General features: G+C 49.2%; 1 protein-coding gene across 4 annotated transcripts in view; it reads right to left on the reverse strand.

The window, feature by feature from the left end:
- SON (SON DNA and RNA binding protein) overlaps nt 1-21,985 on the reverse strand; it is a 1,246,872-nt gene that overhangs the window by 917,487 nt on the left and 307,400 nt on the right. For all 4 annotated transcript variants that reach the window (XM_069636251.1, XM_069636250.1, XM_069636252.1 and 1 more), the window contains one exon: nt 11,449-11,592. In XM_069636251.1, coding sequence (XP_069492352.1) covers nt 11,449-11,592 — 144 coding nt within the window. The remainder of the gene's footprint in view (nt 1-11,448; nt 11,593-21,985) is intronic.

Below are 21,985 nucleotides of genomic sequence, written 5' to 3' on the forward strand. Positions count from 1 at the left end.
CGTCGACCTCCACGTAGCAGCCTTGCAGATGTCCAGCAGGGGCACACCAGATAAGAACGCCGCAGATGCAGCGATCACTCTGGTCGAATGGGCTCTCGGACGGCCTGGCAGCGGTCGGTTAGCCAACCGGTGAGTGCAAGATGCAGCCGGAGAGCCATCTGGATTCACAGGTCCAAAGTTCACGAACAGCTGTGATGTCCTCTGGAAACTCTTTGTGCGGTCCACGTAGAACTTCAGCACTCTAGCCACATCCAGCGAGTGCCAAGTCCTCTCGGCCGGCAACGAAGGTGACGGGAAGAAAACCGGTAACACCAAGGGCTCGTTAAGATGGAAGTCCGACGGCACCTTGGGCATAAAGGAGGGGGTGCGTCCTAAGCACCACCCTCGAGGCATAGAAAGTCAAGTACGGTGCTTTGCAGGATAGGGCCTGGATCTCTCCCACTCGTCGTGCGGAGGTAATGCCCACCAGGAACGCCGTCTTCCACGACACAAACTTCATAGGTGCGGAGTGCATCAGCTCGAATCGGGGCCCCATGAGCCTGGTCAGCACCACGTTAAGTTCCCACGCCGGGGCCTTCACCGGCGGGAACGACTGGAACAGTCCTTTCATAAACTCTTTTACCAGTCGATGGGACCACAGGGACGTCCGTCCTGTGGTTCTGGTATATCTGGAGATCGCCGCCAGATGAATCTTAATGGAGGCATGGGCTAGCCCAGCCTTTGCCAGCGATAGCAGGTACGGCAGAACTTGAGGGGCCGTAATCCGTAGGGGGTTGATCTTCTGTGCTCGGCACCAGATAGAGAACCTCTTCCACTTATGATCGTAGCATTTTAGAGTCGAGGACGCCCTGGCCTTTGCAAGAACCTCCCTGCAATCGGCCGGTATATCGTAGCCTCCAAACTCTAGCGCTGCAGGAGCCAAGCCTGCAGGTTCAGCGACGCTGGGTCGTGGTGGAAGATGGCGCCTCCTTCTCTGGAGAGAAGGTCCACGTCCGCCAACAGCTTGATGGGAGGGGACGTTGACAAGTCCAGAAGGTCCGGGAACCAGATCTGCCTCGGCCACACCGGTGCAACGAGGATCATCCTGCACCGGGACCTCTTGAGCTGGCTGATGAGTCGAAGCAGCAGCGGAGGGAACGCATACAGGTATAGGCCGTCCCAGGGGAACGAGAACGCATCGCCCATGCCTCTCGGCTGGGGAAACCTACTGGCGAACCTCTTGCACTTCCGAGTTCATCGCTGTTGCGAACAGGTCGATTTGGGGTTTGCCCCATCGTCGGAAGAGTTGATCCACCTGATCCTGGCGCAGTTCCCACTCGTGACACGCGCGCAGCTCCCTGCTGAGCGAGTCGGCGATGGTGTTGCTTTCTCCCCTGCCAGGTGGAAGGGAACCAGGAACATCCCCTGGGCGACCGCCCAGTGCCTCCTTGGATAGGGCTGGGGACCTGGTGCCTCCCTGCTTCCGTATGTAAAACACTGTCGTGGTGTTGTCCGTGAAGATCCGCACCACCTTGCCCTTGAGCGACGAGAGGCACGACTTGAGAGCCCAGAAAACGGCTCAGAGTTCCAGGACGTTGATGTGCAGGGTTCTCTCCTCCGGGAGCCAGAGGCCTCTTGCATGGAGATCTCCGGTGTGGGCGCCCCAACCTTCCAGGGAGGCGTCCGTCGTCACCGTCTCCTGGTACGCCGGCGTCTGAAAGTCCTTGCCCGCTGTGAGGTGCGCTCGAACGCCCCACCACTGAATCGCCCGCCGGAACACCTCGTTGAGGGGGACCCTGTCTTCGAAGGTGCCCGTCGCCTGTAACCAACGGGCGTCGAGAAATTCTTGAAGGGGGCGCATCCGTAGTCTGCAGAGGTGCACCAGGTAGATGCAAGAGGACATCATCCCCAGGAGGGACTTGATGGACCTCACCCTGGCCACGTCCGTGGCTAGCAGGCGCTGCACTTTGCCTAGAATGGTCTTCGTCCGTTCTTCCGACGGGGCCGCCAGGCGCCTCACTGTATCGAGCTTCGCTCCCAGAAACAGGGCCACCTGAGACGGCACCAGGTGGGACTTGGGGTAGTTTATGGCGAATCCCAGGTTAGTGAGTAGCTGGATGGTCCTCGCAGTGTGTTCGACGGCGAGTTCCCTCGTCCTTGAGCGGATGAGCCAGTCGTCCAGGTAGGGGTAGACGTGAATCCCCTGTAGGCGCAGCCACTGGTGCTAGGCACTTGGTAAAGACCCTGGGGGCCGACTTCAATCCGAACGGCAGTGCTCTGAATTGGTAGTGGCGTCCCTGGACGACGAACCTGAGGAACTTTCAGTGACTTTTGAGGATGGGGACGTGGAAGTAAGTATCTTCCAGGTCCAACGACGATAGAAAGTCGCCTTCCTCCAGCTGTCCCAGTACGTGCTGGAGGGTGACCATCCTGAACCTTTGTGATCTGATGTATCTGTTCAAACGACGAAGGACAAGGATGGTGCGCCAGCCGCCTTTCTTCTTCCTGACGAGGAAGTATCTTGAGTAGACCCCGGAGCCTCTTCGGGACAAGCTTGATGGCGCCTTTCCTGAGCATCGCCCGTACTTCCAACAGCAGTTGCGGGACGTGATTTTCCTTCCTGGCCACGGGTGGAACGTGAGGGCACTTCTTCAGGAATTCGATAGAGTGTCCTCTTGCCAGGGTATCCAGCACCCAACGGTTGGTGGAGATGGACTTCCACACGCCGACGAAATCCGTCAGCCTGCCTCCCACCGGGGTGCTTCGGTGGGGGCCCGAGACCACGGCCGGTTCAGTCCTGCTTGGAGGTGGTGGCCTTGCCCTGGCCACCTTGCCGATGGCGGCGAGGCGCTCCCTGCTTGCCGCGACCCCTCTAGGCCTCCTGAGACGAGGAGCGTGCCGCCTGGCGGTAGGATGAACCACCGCTGGATCCCTTGGAGGCACCCTGTCTGCCTCCAGAGCTCCGAAAGGGCCGTCGTTGCTGAAGGGCTCCTAGGGCGCGGGCCGTCTCCGTTTTTATGGCTTGGAGGGACTCGTCCACCGCCTTCCCGAACAAGTTGCTGCCGTCAAACGGCATGCCCAACACCCTGGTCTGGACGTCCTGACGGAAGTCGGTCGCCCGGAGCCAACCCCGTCGTCGTAGGCAAACACCGTTGCCCAGCTGGCGGAACCCGGTATCGGCAATATCGGTTGCCACCGTTATGGCGTGGTCCGACGCCACCTCGCCCTCTTGCAGTATTTCCAGGGCCTCGGACCTCTTGTCGTCAGGCAGGAAGTCCAATATTGGGGCCAGCTTAAACCAGAGCTCCCTGTCGTAACGGGCCACGATCGCCAGGGCGTTGGCCGCTTTGATCGTCGTCGACAAAATGACCCGCCGCCCCATGGCGTCCAACTTCTTTCCCTCGCCGTCCGGCGGGGAATTCGACGTCGAGGCTCCTGACCCCGCCGCTTTCTTCTTCGCCGCCGCCAAGAAGACAGAGTCTGGCGTTGGTTGGGCCCTGAGGCACAGGGGAGCGGTTTCGGGGACCCGGTACTTCTTCTCGTACCGGTCCCGTTTGGCTGGTGCCGTGGAGGGGTTTTTGAGAACCGACAGGCCCTCCTCCCATATGTCATCGATTAGGGGCACCGCGATGACCGTCTTCCTCTTGGCCTCCCGGCGCTGATAGAGGGAACCTTCCTTTTTCTGCTCCTCCGGGCAGAGCTGGAACAATTCGGACGCCCTGGCGATCATGGCGTGGAAAGAGCCAATCTCGTCGGGCGTCGAGGCCCTTGCGACGGGAGTCCCGTTCTGTCGTCGTCGCCCTCGGAACCCGTCGTTGAGCCCAACGCACCGTCATCTCCCGACTCGTGGGAGGATGAGGAGGGAACTGTAGGCCTTACGGGGCGAGAGGAGGAGAGGGTTGGGTCCTCTGTCGTTTGTTCAGAGGACTTCCCGACGGGCCAGGTTGCGGGTCCTCCGGCCTGGGCCGCGGGAATCTCGTCCTTATCTCAGAGCATAAGGACTGGATGGCAGACAAAATGGCGGCCGAGCCATCCTGAGGCCTAGGATCCGGCTGCGCCGGAAGGGAAGGTCGCTCTTCCTCACCATCGTCGTCTACCTGACGGGATCGAACCTTCTCGAAAGCCGCCCGTTGGACTTCGAGGTTCCTCACGGCCTCGGTCAGTTCCGCCTCCGAGGCTGACTCCGAGCTCGAGGAGGGCACCGTGCCCCCCTCGCTTCTTCCATCATGGCGGCCACAACGATGGGCTGAAAAGAGGATTCCCTCCTTGGCGGCAGGGAAACTCTAGTCCCGGAGGCAGTCTCCGCTGGCGGTGTCTCTGCCGGCTTGGCAAGAGTCGCCGCGATAGCCTCGATAGAGGCCTTCGCCTGCTGGGTAGGGGCCTTCACCACCTTAGGTGCGTCCCGGGCCTTCCCCTCTGGGGAGGGGCTACGCCTCGCTCCCCCTCTTCCGAGATCTGACAGGGCTTCTCCCGAAGCTTACCCGGGGTCTCGGACTTTCTCTTCCCCGAGCCGGAGCGTTGGGCTCGTGGTTGACAGCGCCGGGGAAGGTGCGCCCTGCCTGGCGACCGAAGAGCCCGACCTTTCGGCGCTCCCGGAGCCAGCGGACTCGCGGTGCTTGGCCTGGTGTTGGGCCCCCGTCACCGGGGCGCCCACACAGGACTTAGAAGCCCGCTCGGACCCTTTCTTCTTCTCACCCTTCTCCAACCAGCTTGCGAGACGGGATCGACGGTCCCTCATGGTCCGCTCCGACAAGTTCTTGCAGAACTAGCAGTCCTTCTCTACATGAGTCTTGTCCCCATGCTGGAGAAAAGCTAATACACTATAAAATAATAGATAGGCTGCATTACACTCCTGCAAAGCTTCAGCGAATCTACACTTCCACCTCGGGATTGTGCCCGAGATGCCATGCCGAGGGCGCTAATATCTACCATATGCTTTGAGAATGTATAAAATTGAAAGAGTACTGGAGGGAGGTCTGTGCAACGCTTGATGAAATGGCGGATCTACCTGTTCTGTGGACGCCAAGGCTGTGTTTGCTGGGTGCGGTGGGGATGATGAATCCAATGTGGCGTAAACTACTAAATTTGAGCCTGCTAATTGCCAAGAGGGCAATATTGTTGAAATGGAAAAGTGTAACCCCCTAACTAAGGCAGATTGGGAGAAAGACATGTTGTGGACTAACGACACTGAAGAAATGTATATAGACTCTATACTACCCATAGCCAGACCCAGAAATATATGGGACCGGTACAAGCAATATCTTGCGGACAAGGCTATGGCGGAAGAATCAGAATCGGAGAATACCCGATTGTGTATCATTATTGAAGTGTAATTACTTTGGAATGGTGAAATGTACGTGATCGGCTTGTGTGCACCAATAAATAAAGTTTTTTTAAAAAAAAAAAAAAAAAGCACTGAACTCAAGCAAACCAAAAGTACAACAATATTTTTATTAGGCTTTAAAATCACCAATCCGGTTATAGTAAACATTTTTTAGAATCCAACCCCAAATACCCTAAAACAAAACATTGAGTTGGTGATATGAAAGCAAGATCTATACTTCAACACCTTAAGCATTAAAAGCATATTTCAAAGTAGCAAAACTGAATAGTGGAGAAAACCATGCAATGCCACCAAAAACCATATAGAAACTGCGTTCAAAACAGAAGGCCTCATCTGGCCCCCCTTTCGATCCTATTTATTCTCCTCGACTGCCGAGGACAGGACAAACCATGACAATCCAGTGTCCCCTGGCCTTTGCCCCAGATAATGTATCTACATGTATATTTGGGTACCCACCATCAAGAAGTAATGCTTATAACTTCCTCTATTATGACCCTGCTTAGTCATGCTGCCTGTTTCTGTACTTCTATTCCAGATGTTGATGGCTCTTACAATGCTCGATGCTCACTGTTGTACTGCCAAGCAAGCTAGATAAAGTTTAAAAAAATAAAAATAAACTTAAGGCCTTAACATAAGCAGTCCTTCCCCCATCAGGAAAGTTGGTCTAGTCCCTCTCAAAGGGTTAATGTTTCAGGATAGCACCTGCGAAGGGAACAGGAAGTCTAAAGTCACAGAACGAGTTTTGTCAAAACGCCACTTTTCTAGCAGACCGCCTCTATGGGAGTCAATCAGTGGGGATGGTCACTTACTGTTGCCATTGGTTCAGTTGCAGGGGGTCCAGGGGCAGCGGTTGGTTTTGGCTTCAGAATTTGTTCCAGCTAGTCCGCAGTTCCACTCTGATGGACGGCTCAAAAAAATAATCTTGCAGGATGGCCCAGGTACTTCCAGAGCTCAGCCACAGCAGTTCCTACAGTGACAGGAGACACCCAAACCCAGAAACCGGTAGACTCCAGTAGCAGTGAAGTACATCCTGATCAGGGGGCAGAAGTGGAGACAAGTGGTGGTGAGGAAGACAACTCAAAGAATGCTTCTCTTCATGCAGGAGAGAAGCCTCAGTAGGAGCGATGGTCTTGGGCCACGTATCAACGACCTTTAGATTCCCATAGTATAACTCAGGATGGCGACAGATGCACCAAAGAGCCGCCTACAGGATGACCCAGGGGCACTTGACTGATTCTGACAGCAGTCTTCTCATGCTTGGGTACCGATTGGTTGGTATCCACCAACCCAAAGAATAAAGCACCAGCAAAGCACTTCCTTGATTGTTACAAAGAAACGAGGCTTCAGCGAGACTCAGCAGTGGCAATGCTGGTAGACCTCAGCCACTGTCAACCAGATCTTGAGTAAAATGCTCTTTTTCAGGGGTCTTGGATCCAATAGACTATCGCAGAATGGCTGTAGGTATTCTTTTATCCAAATTCGAGCTGGGGTATGCCCAATCCCACCAATAGTAAGCAACTGCACCATTTAAATTGGCAAGGGCTAACCTATCCGGCCAGGATGCACACAGCGCCAACTTGCCCGGCAACTCCAACCTGGAGTCTGCAAAAGTGCATGCCTTTTATTGCATTTCCTGACATGAAAAAGCAAAGATGGTCAAAGGAGAAGCTAGCCAAAACAATATGGTGGGGCCCTTTTGAGTATGTGTTACTCAAAAAGGCACTAAATGCAGTAAAAAATGCGCAAGGGGAATAAATAATCAACAGTAGAACCTTGTTCGCAGCCAACAGCTAGTCCAGGACACATCAAAAAGATCAAACGTTACAAATAAAAAAAACACACAAACAAGGTACACATGCAGTCCATCACAAGCTTATTATGTGTGCTACAGTAACACAAAGGAATCTCGCAATCTGTGCGAGATTCCTTTGTGTTACTGTAGCACATATAATAAGCTTGTGATTAAGCTTGTGATGGGCAGAGTAGCCTTGCACCAGTCATCGTAAAGGTTGGCCAGTGCCCCCAAAATAGGCGAATCGTGTGATGTAAGAAAAGCAAAAAGTTGACTTACCTCCAAAAGTCAAGATAGGGTACAAGCCATTGCCAATAGCAGGGAGTTCCACTTATGCCCATGGAATAGAAGTTGCAAAAGGAAAAATCTTTCCTAACTATTATCGTAAGGAATACCGGTTTCTTTTGGAAAGTGTCTATTGTGAACGAACTTAAAACATGGGTTCTGTTCTTTTATGCTTTAAAGTGGACTAACAGATAGAAAGATGCAAAATGTCTTTTGGATCACCCTGGCCAGCTACAGGTTTTTCTTACACAAAGCCGTATATATACGATAGCTACAGTCCTCAGTGCTGTGTAGGTGTTTAAATTCTGGGTTTAGAAGCCCGTTTGGAAACCAGACTCTTGCTGTGGATTGGTTTGGTGCAGAGTTTTCATGCTGGCTATAGCCTCCCCAGCATTCTTGAATATTTGCTTTTCGTCCCCGACTCTTCCGGTGACATGTGCCTCAGCAGAGAATTGCTTAGGTCCCTGTGTGGCTTTGACCGGTTGTGTGCTATATTGTATGTGTGGCTCCTACTCATTTACCACCCCATTTGGGTGCTGCTCCAATATGGAGAGCCATCTTTGGGCATTGCGTGCTTCAAAACCAAAATAGCTCTTTAGTTGGTATTGTCTGTCCCTTTTTATTGGCTTTTAAAATGCTACCACTAACCCCTTCGGCACAGCCTTTTGGTTTTAGATTTCCAAACCATGGTGGTGGCTCATGTGTTGGCTGTTTGCTGAGACCTATGCAAGATGGGGATGAATTCTTAAGGAAATGTGGATGTTGCAGGGCTTTTGGGTACTTGGGGGACATCCTATCTTCCTTGACCTTGATAACCTCAAAGGTTCCAGCTTCTGTGGATGACCTAGCACATGCTGCCCAGCACTCATTTCGGATTTGGTAAGCAGTGGTTAAAGACTGTGCATCACCAAAGGGAATTCTGATTGGCATTCAGTGCAGAGTTTAGAAGGATTATTTAATGTATACTGTCAGTAGCAATAGCTTGAGAACAAATTATACATATATAGTAAATCATTCTTTTTGTATAACTTATCATTAGCGAGGTGCCAGGGATTGGTTCTAGTCCCCTCTGGGGCCTGTAGTCACGCATCAGGAAATGCCAATACAGTCCTCAAAGGGGATAAGGGGGAGAAGGATGTGGGCGGGTTAATCAGGGTCATAGTGAGCATCAAAATAATAAGTTGAACAGGTCGCATTGTGTTGATCGATGATAGATTGTCTTCCGCTTCAAACTCCTGCAAACAGACCAATGGCAGAAAAAATCTGGGGTTGTCTACTCAAATGTTCTTTGGTACAGTTACCCCATAGCATAGGGATAGTATGATGGAAACCACCACTGTTGACTACTTTTATTTTGGAGACGCAATATGCATAGCATCTGACTCTAAACAGATTCACTATCACCAAAAAATACACACTTCAGTTCAATGTGACTGGTGTTACCTTTGTAAAATATAAGACTTACTTTTCTGAAGCTTTCCGCCTCTTTTCCAAATGCATCTTTTTAGGACCGATACCGTTGGCTGTCCGACTGTTCATCCTTGGTATGGGAAACACGACTTGAATGCATCTGGATTAGATGTTGCTCTGTGGGGCATTTTGAGATTTGGCTAGCAGCCATTGGAAGTCATTCTAGACACAACCATGTTTGGAGCACACATTTTCAACTTTAAGAAAATTCCCAACCGAAATACTAGATGGCAAAATTATCCACATTGTGCACATCTGGAACCAATTAAAGTTGCAAAAATGTAATTCTGTAGCCCACTGTACTCAGATAGTTTTCGCTGGTTTCCCTCAAAACACTCTTTAACCTATACAACCTTGCAAATGCAGTTTACTTTGAAATAAAGTGTGTCTTATTTTGCTAATTAATGAAACACCTTGGAATTTCAAATGACCTGGGCATTTCGGTTAGAGCTGTTCACTTGAAGGCAGGAGTTCAGCAGGAATTACAAAAAAAACTGAAATATCATGGAAGAATGCAATTCTATAATGTCAAATACTGGGAAATTGGGGCACTCATTTTTGATTCAATTTGTATGTTGAAGTTTCACATTGTAAAATCGGTCTAAGGTGCGTGCAGTCAGTTTGAAAAACAAAACATTTCAATAAAGCTGAGATGGTGCTAAAAATACACCATCATACCAGACGAGATCAAAAACTTCTTAACACTACTCTCTGTACAGGGAAACACCAACTTTAATTGGATAGTCTCAAAACTGTAAAGAATGTAAAATCAAGGTCTGGCTTAAAACGAGGCTATGATACAACAAATACGAGAAAAAAAAAAAGACAAGCAAAACAGAAAATAATATTGGTCCTTACAGTAGCAGCCATGGAAAAGCCAGACTGTTATTGAGGGCCCTTTTGGACACATTTAATAAGTTATATTACCACACACCTAGTCAGACTAGTGTTTAACAAGCCATCTGTGCTCAAAGAAAAAAAGAAAGAAAAAAAAAAAAACAGACCACCCATTAGAGTAAAGGAATAATCAAATAGCGAGTTGCAGATGAAAAGGTCTACATAGATACAAGCAAAATTTCATGTACAAGGGCACCAACATATAAACATTATGGAAAGGGTAAGCTAAGCGCAAAGCCGAACTAAGCTTAACTAGAAATGCTTGAAAGAGATATTAGCTGAACATCTTGCCTCCCTATTTTAAATGAAGAACATGTAAATTACAATTGACATGCCACGTATTAAGAGGGTTTCAGCTCTCAAAATGGAATAAGTCATTGGGGTTCAAGGTTTTCCTGAGGGATTTCATCCAACAATGTAGCAGGGCAGTATATGGGTCATAGTAAGCCTGTGCAATCCAAAGAGTCGGGATTGACGATCCAAATAGTGAAGTATAATAACCATGCTGCAGTACCAAATAAGTCAAAGTTAAGGCGTCGTGTTTTGCTGGCGGTAAATTACTCCACACTTTATCTGCAGGAGATGCCGTTTGGTCTACTGCCGTCTATTCCACTTTGGAGGAGAGCTCTGACTCTGAAAGGATCATTCACACAGCTGGTAATGAGATGGTTGGTTATATTATGTCTTATCAAGATGGAAAGGCTATCATGATGATGGTTTAAGTCTTCCATATTTCAACATTGTTTGATGCACACTGTACTCCAAGAATCCCGTGGTAATTGACGACAGTCCAGTTGCGGAATCTCACTACTGCTGCAGTTTGGAGAGACAAGAAAGTTCAGGGCAGGGACAATCAGGTGACTGATTTTAATTTTTGATCCTGATATTTACAACAAACATCTATGAAGCATTTTTGTTTAGACCTCCCAATTTGAAAGTGTGTGTTTAAAATGCAGCTACTTCTCTGCACAAAGAGGGATAAGGTGTCAATTGACAAGCTGGGTCCCCTGCTCTCTCATTATACATACTTAAACTACACATCAGATCATTTGAAGCCCTCATAGCATTGGTCTCTGAAAGACTATTGGAAATGAATGTTGCCAACAGAAGGCCAAGTAGGAGTAAGTTTGCGCTAGTTTGTGGTGGTCGGTTGGGAAAGGTTATTCGGCCAATGCATGGAACAATTAATATCCCCACTTGGGAATATGCACCCCATCAATGTTATACAACTTTGGCCTCACATTCCAAGGCACACTGCATCACTGCCTGTGTGTCCAAATGGGAACTGTGGCTGAGACCTACAAGCTCAAAGACAGGTGCAAGAGGTCACCACCATACCTCAGTCAGCACCCATAAGTAGTGCCCAATAAGAAAACATGTTGCATGCCTGAGTAGATCGGTTCTCATCACAAATTTATGCACCTGTATAGATTTAGATGAGAGCCATTTGACACGCCCAACTGCATTCTTAAACTAGGATGATTCTAAACATACCAGCCACAACATCATTATTATTTAATCAAAACTGAACTATTTCAAATAACGTACAACAGCACTCACACAAAGTGACATTCTGATACTTGCATCAACGTTCACCTCTGAAATTAATGTGGAGTTGAAGTATCTAATAGCTACAATAAATACACCAGCGCATAGTAAAATTGTGAATCACTGTACTTACATTTAAACTGAAAGAAATGGCTTTATGTTCATTGACTTTGAAAGGGTGGTTAAAGAAAGGACGCGCCTCCTCTTCGTCATCTGAAACATGTGGCTTGTTAACAACCTCATCATCTTCTTTGCTTTGAGCAATCTGTTTACATTTCTGTACAAAACAAACATTGAAATAAGCATCAATGTCCAGTTTCAACATGCATACATGTACGTCAACATTAACTATTTTAATGGCATCTGTAAACTTCTGTCAGAGGTAACGTATAAAGAAAACAGGTACAATTTGAACATCTGATACATAAGTGCCATGGCTCCAGCAAAGCACCAATTTAATCACAATAATTAGTGAAAGAAATTCAATAGGTCCGTCTTTAGCATTACTGAATTTGAGAAGCTTTCCTTTCATGGGTTTCTGGAGACCATTCCACATTTTCGCAACAATTATACTGAAGGGGCCAGCCGAAGCAGTCTTTTGAATATTTTTTTTAGCCTAGTTTTTCTGTGCATGTCTTAGGCTCATTGGCAAGATATTGTTCCACATAGCCCTGCGAATGATACAGCATTGTTATACTTGAAGTGGTAGCCAGGCCTACAGTAGAAATACTGAAACCTTTTAAGACCAGCTATAAGATTGAATTAATCTGTTCTAAATACAATAACATTCCAGATAGCTCAATCTGTGCAGGCATTTCTAATGGTGACATCTTTTGACGTATATGTAGCTGGAAGCTTGTTTTGCAAACTACAACACAAAAGATATCTGCTTAGTTCCTTTCATCATTCACGGCATAGAAGTGGGCCAAAGAGAAAGTCTGATCACTCCCAAGGAATATTACTATTGGCAACTGGAAGCTGGCAAGTCTGGTAAGTCAACAGTTATTTAGTAGGAATGAGGAGAGTCAGCTGAGCACTACCGAGCTCATTGTCGGATTAAAGCTCTGGGTGAGGTGGCTGTGATCCAGTGTCAAAGGCCGTATATATATATATACTAATATATATATATGCAAGATCTGTTCTCAAATATATATTAAGTATGGCAAATTGTCCTAGTCTTTGGCCAGAAACCAGACTGTTGACAGTGCATTAAAGCTAAATCACTATAATTCAGGAGTTGTAAAATTACAATTGTATTTCTATTTCATTTATAGAACTCTATACACCAAAACACGAGCAGCACCACGTAGCAGAAATCTTCCACTTCTGGCCATAGCACTAAGGTAGACGACGCCCTGGACTTGGCAGGGACCTCCCTGCAGTCTGCTGGCAAATCATAACCTCCAAACTCAAAGGCTGCAGGAGCCAAGCCTTCAGGTTCAGCGATCCTGGGTCGTGATGAAGGATTGCGCCTCCCTCTCTGGTGAGAAGATCTGAAACTACTGCCAGCTTAACTGGAGGCAAAGCCGACAGGCTGAGTAGGACCGGATACCCAATCTGCCTCGGCCACTCCAGGGCGGTGAGTATCATCTTGCATTGACACCAAGTCTGTTGGTAACGTAGCAGGAGGTGTAACCGAGGAAATGCGTACAGAAACAGCCCTTCTCATGGGAAGGAGAACGCATCCCCCAGGTTCCTCGGCTGGTGTAATCTGCGACAGCAGCAAACTCTGAATGCCAGAGGTTTGCCAGCAAACAGATCGATCTGGGGTCTGCCCCATTTGACGAATAGGCGGTTCACCTGATTCCACATGCGCTCCTCCCACTCGTGGCAGGCGCGCAGTTCCCTGCTGAGGGAGTCTGCAATGGTTTTATTGACCCCCGCCGGGTTAAGAGGGATGAGGAACATCCACTGTCCGACGGCCCAGTGCCACTAGTCCTGCACATCCTTGGAGAGCACTGAGGATTGAATGCCCCCCCTGCTTCCTGAAGTACAACATGAGGGTGTTGTCCGTGAAGTTCCTCACCATCTTGCCTTTCGGAGACAGAAGGAAGGACTTGAGGGCCCAGAACACGGTCCCTTGCTGCAGGATGTGGATATGCTTCTCATCCAGCAGCTACAGGCCTCTGGTGTGCAGATATCCGCTGAGCGCCCCCCAACCTTCCATGGAGGCTTTCGGGGTGAGTCTCCTGGTATGGGTGGAATTTGAAATCCAGTTTCTTGGGTGATGTTTGAACCAACGCCCAATCACTATCGCGCGTTGGAAATCCTTAAGAGGGATCTTGTCCGTGAAGCTTCCAGACACCTGTATTCAACGGGGGTCCAGGAATTCCTGTAGAGTTTGCATCTGCAACCTGCAGAGACAGACGCGGTAGATTCAGGACATCATGCCCAGTAACGACTTGATGGCCCGCACCATGGCTGTCTTGGTCGACAACAGCCGTTGCACTGTTCGTTGAATGGCTGCAAGCCACTTCTCCGAGGACTATGCCAGGCAAGACAGCGTATTGAGTCTGGCGCCTAGAACAGAACATTCTGTGATGGCTTTAAGCAGGACTTCGGATAGTTGACCGAGAATCACAGATCAGTCATTAGTTAGACAGTCTGTTTGTTGGCCAGCTTCCGCAAGCTGGCATATATCAGCCAGTCCAGGTGTGGGTATAAGTATTCCCTGTAGGCATAGCTGGGCGGCCAATGGTTCCAGGCATTTCATCAACACTCTTGGAGCCAATTTAAAGCCGAATGGAAGGTCCTTGAACTGGTAGTGCTGACCCTGCTCCAGGATACGTAGACATTTCTGATGTTTGTGAATGGGGACGTGAAAATAGGCATCCTCCAGGTCCAACAACATCAAGAAGTCTCCTGTTTTCAGTTGGGCGAGCATGTGCTGCAACGGGACCATCCTGAACTTTTAGGACTAAGCATTTGTTTAGATGTATGTCCAGGATGGGTCTCCTGCATGGGCACCGATGTCCTCCACTACCATAGTCCTGGGAGCAGCCTCTGTAAGCTTCTTTCGTTGATCAGAAAGGCTGTATGTACGACATGGAGAACCCTTTGGAAGACCTGCTCAACTTTCTCATGGAGAAGCGAAAAGACGAGCAGTACTGCTGGAGAGTGCCGAAGGAACGGGCAGTCACCATATCTGTCTTGATGGCCTGGAGGGACTCGGCGACAGCCTTCCCAAACAGACTTTCTCTGTCGAAGGGCATGCCCAGCACCTTCGATTGGACCTCCTGATGGAAATAAGTGGCTTTCACCCAGCTCCGACGAAGGCAGACACCGTTCGCGATGTGCCAGAACCCTGTGTCACCGACGACCAATGCACTGTGATGGTGTGATCAGACGCCACCTCCCCTTCCTGGAAGAGAGAGAGCTTCCATCTTTCTATCGTCGGGGAGGACTGGCAATGTGTCCGCTACCTTGATTGTGGGCGCTGCGGTGTAAATCACCTTCCCCATGGAGTCCATCCTTTTCCTCTTGCTGTCCGGAGGGAGTGAAAAATAAGGACAGGTTAGCCAATAGTTTCCTCACGGCCGCCGACCACACCGAGTCAGCGATTGTTGCCACCTCAGGCACTTGTGTGTAGAGACCGGCACCCTATATTTCCTCACCAGCCTATCCTGTTTGGCTGTAGCTGTGAAAGGGTTCTTCATGAGGGCCAGGCACTCTCTCCACCCCCCCCCCCCCCAATATCATCCAGAAAGGGCACTGCCATGATGGTCTTCATCTTGGCCTCGCGCCTTCGATACAAGAATCCCTCCTGGGTTTCCTCAGAAACCAGCTGTAATAGCTCTGAGGCCCTGGCAATCGTGGAGTGGAACAAACTCCACCGCATCCCGTGGGGAAACCCTATGTGGGGCCCAAATGTAGCAATTAATCGTCCTCTGCGACGATGTCTTCGTCACCATGCGTCGTTGTGGCCGTACTTATGTCTGGGTCCCAATGGGGTGGAGGAGGTTGATATGGGGGCATCAGATGACGTTCCTCTTCGATGGCAGAGGCTGATCGGGGCCCTGGGGGACCACAGGTACCGGCACCGGAAGCATTCTCAGCTGGATCTCTGACACCAAGATGAGTAGTGTTGATAGAATATCCAAGGAAATGTCCATCGCCTGAGAAGGCAGACCAAGAAAACTAGGCCTTGCGCAGTGATCCTGGTCAACGTCCTTGCGAACAGTAAGCAAGGACTCCTGATCATCATCCATAGTTGATGAGACCTCCATAGTTTGGGCAAAGACCTGGGCGGTTTCACCCCTTCTGGCATGCCTGCAGACTTTGCCAAAGTCAATGACGTGGTGTCACGCTTTGGGGGTTGCAGAACTTCACAGACAACAGGTCCCTGCTGTCGGCAGATGAAGAAAAGAGCACACAGGCTCTTTGAAACAAAAAAAACGAAGAAACATAGAAATAGCTCGGAGAGCAAACTCTAGGGCTCCCAACACTGAAATGTGCAGTAAAAATCTAAAGATGGCTGCCAGAGGCAGGGCTTAAGGAGAGGACCGTCACTGGATCGGGGCAGTATGATCCAGAGGGCAGTGATTGGTTTAGAGGAGAAATACAGTTTTGTAGTGGAACTGTTTTTTCCTTTTACCGTGGATTCCCAACCTGGCTGGGAATATTCAACATGTGAATCCAAGCCAGACCGCATGTTGGAGAAGAGTGAAAGTATAGCAGCGTTATAGACAGAGTGAAGCAGAGCACGATGAGTGGCGTGGAGACCAAGAAGTAAACGAGAGCAATAGAACAAGTGGGAGAAGAGAACTAACAAGGGTTTAGCAGCATGAAAGGAGAGGAACGGGCATGTTTTTACAGTATAGAAATGGTGAAGCCAACAGGACCAAGCAATAGTAGAAATATGAGGAGCCAAAGATCAAACCAGCATTTCGGACAGAGGGGGAGATGGGAAGAGGAGGAAAATAAAGGGTGGAGTTAAAAGGGGAGGAATGGTGGAGTCAGGAAAGAAATTAACCTTAGTCTTAAGGGGGGCTGCTAAGGTGAAGATCGTGGTTAGACACCCAAGATTGGATGGCTGAAAAACAGGCCACGAGACTAGAGTGGATAGAGGGAGGAGAAAAGGAGAGAAAAAGTTGTGTATCAGCAGCATAGAAGTGATGAGAAAGGCCAAAGGACGAAAAAGCAAAAGGGTCTTGTTTTTTTGCTACATAATTCAACACTGAACTCTGAGCAACACCAAATTGGAGAGGAAGCTCTGAAGAGGATTGATCAGCCCAAGAATGTGGTTTTCATTACTTCAGCTATGAATATATTTGAGTTATAACGGAACTGTGCTAGGTCAGATTTTTTTCTTAGTAATGGAATAATTGTTAGCTCTTCCAATACTAGCAGGAATATTCCTAAACCCATGGAGACATCGCACAGGTTGGGGATAGCAGGGGTGAGTCTCTAAAAACTTTTTGATAAGTGTAGTGGGGCACGAATGACATTCTACCAAGGCTCTCATTGAATTGACTAAACTGGTTCCATCACAAAGCTCGATTGTGCAGAATGTGAGGAAATTGGTGGGAGCCTTCGCTTTAAAAAGGGAGTGTATGGATCTGGTTTGGTTTGTGATAATACCAATGTTACTTCCTTTTTCAGTGAGCAGCCAGATTGTTCACAAGGGTCAGAGAAGGGACTGAATCTATGAAAGATATGTTGGAAATGAGCAGATCAGAATTAGCAGGTTACTCACCGTAGTGACCACCTTACTCCTAGTCCATAGTCCCCTTTCCTCCATACTTGTGGGACATCTCTCTGTCCTGTGGGACGGCGCCGGAGTACTTTGTAAAAAGAATCCACATTTTTTTCAAAAATGTGTCCCTCTTTCCTGCGTGGGGCCCGGCACGCAGCTGTAACCCCGCCCACCTTGGCTCCGCCCATCAGTCCTTTCCTATCACCGGGTCAAAGACCCATTAGCAATAACAGAGGAACCTTATTAGAGGGGACGGCAGGCGGGCGTATGGAGGAAAGGGGACTATGGACTAGGAGTAAGGTGGTCACTACGGTGAGTAACCTGGTAATACTCCTACGTCCCGTCCCCTTTCCTCAATACTTGTGGGAGATTCCCAAGCACTCCTTACATGAACTATGGGTGGATGGAAATAACCCTTACTGAAACAGGTTCTTCAGCACAGCCTGACCAAACTGAGAGTCAGCTCTAGAGCTCATGTCGAGACAGTAATGCTTACAGAAAGCAGATGGGGAGGCCAAAGTAGCTGCCCTAGCGATGGACTCCCAGGGGGACATTTCTGAAAAGCAACCGCGGCTGCCTTGCCCCGCACCAGGTGTGCATGGATACCTTTAGGAGGTTTCAGCCTTTGGACGGTGAAAGACTGATGCAGGCGGCAATGCACCTGGAAATAGTTGCTTTAGACACCGGCTAGCCCTGAGGGTTACCGAAGGTCACAAAAAGTTAAGTACTCCTAAGCTCGGAAGTCCTGTCCAGGTAGAATTTAAGGGCTCTTCGGACATCAAGACAGTGTAGAACTCTTTCAGCCTCTGAGGCAGGGTTCGGAAAAAAGACCGGAAGGGAGATCGACTGATTCAGATGGCATTTGGTCACTACTTCGGGAGGAAAGCTAGGTTTGTCCGAAGGACTACTTTGTCCTTGTGAAAGACCAAGAACGGATGCTCCACAGACAATCCCTGGAGCTTACTCACTCTCCTTGCTGACGTAACGGCGACCAGAAAGGACACTTTCCAAGAAAAGTACTTGAGGTCTACCGTAGCCATTGGTTCAAAGGGTTTATGGCACAGCGCTGTCAGGACTACATTTAGGTCCCATGGCGGGTGCGGATTACGAACCAGAGCGTAGAGGCGTGTCAAGCCAGTAAAATGCCTCTTCACCACTGGGTTAGTTAGAGAATAAGAACACAGGTCTGTAGAAAGGTAAGCGGAAACCGCTGAGCGATAACTCCTGCATGACAGAATATGAACCCCTGACTCTGCTAGGGAGGACACGAAGGACAGCACTGTCAATCGTGGCCACCCTCGGATCCAACTTCTTCTCCAAACACCAATGGCAGAACCTGAGCTATTTACTCCTGTATTGAGATCTGGTCGAGGGTTTCCTGGCTGCCTGGATAATGTGCATGTTATGCGCAGACAAACTCAGATGCTCTAAAGACCTGAACTCAGGCACCATGCCGCCAAGCTGAGCGATTGTGGGGAGGGGTGCCACATCTGTTCCCCTTGGTGAAGAAGATTGGGAGTTACTGGTAACCTGATCGGCAGATACACCAACAGGTGTTGAAGTTCTGAGAACCAAAACCTGGCCGGCCACTACAGGGCTATCAGTAGAAGGGAACAGTTCACTGAGTTCTTCAACTTCCAAATTGCTCGATGAACTAGAGACAGAGGCGGGAAGGCGTAAGCTCTCATGTTGTGCTATGGAATCTCGAGAGCATCCCCAGAGAGGAGGCTCCCAGCACCCCCCTCACCCCCCTCTAGAGGCATACCGAGGAAGCTTCTTGTTTACCGCCGTAGCAAAGAGGTCCACCTCCGGTTGCTCCAACGTGAGAAAATCCATGAGAGGACCTCCGCCTTCAACTCCCACTCGTAGCTGACCACAGTCCACCGGCTGGGGGCATCCGCTGTGACATTCAGCTGGCCCGGGATGTGTACTGCAAGCAGCCAGACACCATGAAGCATGGCCCACTCCCAAATCTGGATGGACAGGTCCACTAGGGAGGAGACTTCGTTCCCCCTTGTTTGTTGATGTAATACATTGACACCACATTGTCTGTTCTTATGCGGACCACCTTGTTGACGATGAGCGGTCTGAACGCCCTGAGCGCTAGGAAGATCGCCAGAAGCTCCAAATGATTTATGTGCAGGAGCTTGTCCTGAGGCGACCAGAGGTCCGAGACCTGAAGAAGATCTAACGTCGCACCCCACCCGAGGAGGGAGGAGTCCGTTGTGATAGTCACCGTGGGGACCAGGTCCTGAAACCCCGCGCCCCCAGACAGATTGCTGAGAGATGACCACCATTCTAGGTCCACTCTCATGGAATCCGGAATCATTATCCGCATGGAATCCGATCCACTGCCTGACGCCATGAATTCCGAAGAGCCATCTGGGTCCGTCTCATTTTGAGATGAGCAAGAGGAATAGCCAGTACACACGAGGCCATGAGGCCCAGAAGTCTCTGGAACCACCAGGCCGACATGCTCTCCGATTGCGCAAACATCTGACACGTGGCAAACAGATCCGCCATTCTGTCCCCGGTCAGATACACTCTGCAGTCGATCGTGTGCCAACGAAAACACAGGAAGATCAGGTCCTGTGAGACCGTCATGGAGGATTTCTGCCAGTTCAACGACAGCCCAAGATGGAACAGGAGCTGAAGGAGAGACTGGAGGACGCCCGCTGCTGCCAACAGACAAGGGCTGCGTAAGATCCAGTCGTCCAAGTAAGGATACACATGGATACCCTGGAGACGAACATAGACCGCAATCACCGACATCTTCGTGAAGACACGCGGCGCCGAGCTGAGGCCAAAAGGAAGCACCCGAAACTGGAAGTGCCCCTCTCCCAAAGAGTAGCGGAGGTATCTCCTGTGTGGATTCCAAATCAGGATATGCATGTACGCATCCTGAAGATCCACAACGCTGAGCCCCTTACGGAGACCCTCAGGAGAAAACTCTGGTAGAATTATTAGGCCCAACGGGCACCTCAGGGCGAACCTCGGTAACAGAGCGATCAACGCCCCTCCCGGACCGAGAGGAACCCGGGATGGTATCCCCCCGGCCGGGATGCTCTGAAAAGTAAAGAACTTACTGGGCGTTTTTTCTTCTCATCGATTAACGCCTGAAAATGCGAAGGAGGAGTTCGTCGGAACACCTCCTCCCACCGCTCCAACCGACGGAGTGCCCGGACCGAAAGGGAGTCACAGTAAAAACAGGAGTCCCAACGGTGTTGCGGACCGAAACACTCTAAACAAAGAGGATGGGAATCCGCCCTCGCGAAGCGACGGTGACACGATGAACAATCTGGAAAGTCTAATTTGAAAGACAGACTAGTAAACAAACGCTAGCGAGAGCCAGAGGGGGAAAAAAGGGAAGAAAATCTTCCGAGGATGCAAGTGTGTCCAGCCCCGATCGAGCGGAGAAAAGGGCTGATGGGCGATGCGGAGCCAAGGTGGGCGGGGTTACGGACGCGTGCCAGGCCCCACGCAGGAAAGAGGGACACATTTTTGAAAAAAATGTGGATGCTTTTTACAAAGTGCTCCGGTCCCGTCCCACAAGTATTGAGGAAAGGGGACGGCACATAGGAGTATCATTTTGGAAAGCTTTGGTAGGTGCGTTAGGGGACAGGGAGATGAGACTGAACATTTTGGTGTTGCACCGCAGCACCGGCCATGCACTTTCTAGTCGACTTCATCCTTCTTGGTGATTTTATACCTTTGTATATCTAGTCTCCTTTATGCTTCAACATCGCCATGTCAAGTACAAGCTTTTCTACTCACTAGTTTGGTCTGGATCTGGGAGCCAGAGTAGCAAAGGTTTTCATCAGGCCAAGGTTGAGACGTTCTGGGATTGTCCCCGGGGGAAGAACATCGTTGTCTTTCAGTCAGTGGGCCGATTTTTGTAATTTGCTTTCATGTCAGAACATGGTCTTGGGGGTCCTTAATGGGCTGACCAATAGAGCCAGGTACCTGCCCAAGCAATATGGCTGGCCTGGGAGTGATATGGGGAGGATCCCTGGGATTAGCTGGACCCCATGTCTGACATCAGATCTGGAAGCCGCCCTTCCTGGATGAGATGCACTAGCCAATCGCCACACCAGCTGCCTGAAGAGACACCAGAATTACCTTACTCAATAGAATCTTTATCACATGTGATTCTAGTCTGTACAAATCATCTGCAAGAGAATAAATAATTTTGCAAGATTTGTTAAAGATCAATCTGAAGTAGATAGATAAGAGATTTGTGATAATGTGTTTGTTGCAGTGACATTGCAATACATGACTTTAGTCGCAAATTGTCTGAAAATTGTGATTAAATGTAAAACTTGAAGTGCAACTGTGGAGGGTGAGAAATATGGAAGAATGTTCCTAATAAGCAAGTATTACATGAGTTAATACAGGTAGATGAATTTATAAGGATTATAATGTTATGATGGTGTTTCATTTAGGTATTAGTATTGTGTAAATATTTGTAAAGTAATGTTTTAGGAATTCTTATTTTGTATATTTTCTGTGTATCGAATTTTGTCGATATTTAAGTTCTGTATAGTTTTGTAAAGGTTTACATAAACCAAAACACATCTAAAAAAAAATGTTATCTTAACCAAGAAACAGCCTGGAAGGCATGAGGACGACCCAACTGGGGTGTGGTGCCAATACCAAGTCCAATGATCAAGGATGTAAGCAACTCCAAGAGCCAGAGCCTAAACACTGACGACGATTCCTCTCAAAAACAGACCATGCCCTTTAAGCAGAGATGCACTAGAAGGTAGCAACAGCACTATAAAAGCACACAGCCTCAGTCGGTCTGCATATTGTAAGGAAACAGGAGCAAGACTTGCCTACAAGGGTATTCTGTTGGATGTTATAAAACGTTATTAAAGTAAAAAGAGGGGTTGAGGAAAAACCCATCTCGCCCGAACACTGAGGGGATTACCTGCCTCAACAAAACTAAAGGCTGTTCAATGTCAGAATTTCCAAA

This window comes from Ambystoma mexicanum, chromosome 7p (genome assembly GCF_040938575.1).
Source record: "Ambystoma mexicanum isolate Mex_15411 chromosome 7p, UKY_AmexF1_1, whole genome shotgun sequence".
Classification (NCBI taxonomy): Eukaryota; Metazoa; Chordata; class Amphibia; order Caudata; family Ambystomatidae; genus Ambystoma; species Ambystoma mexicanum.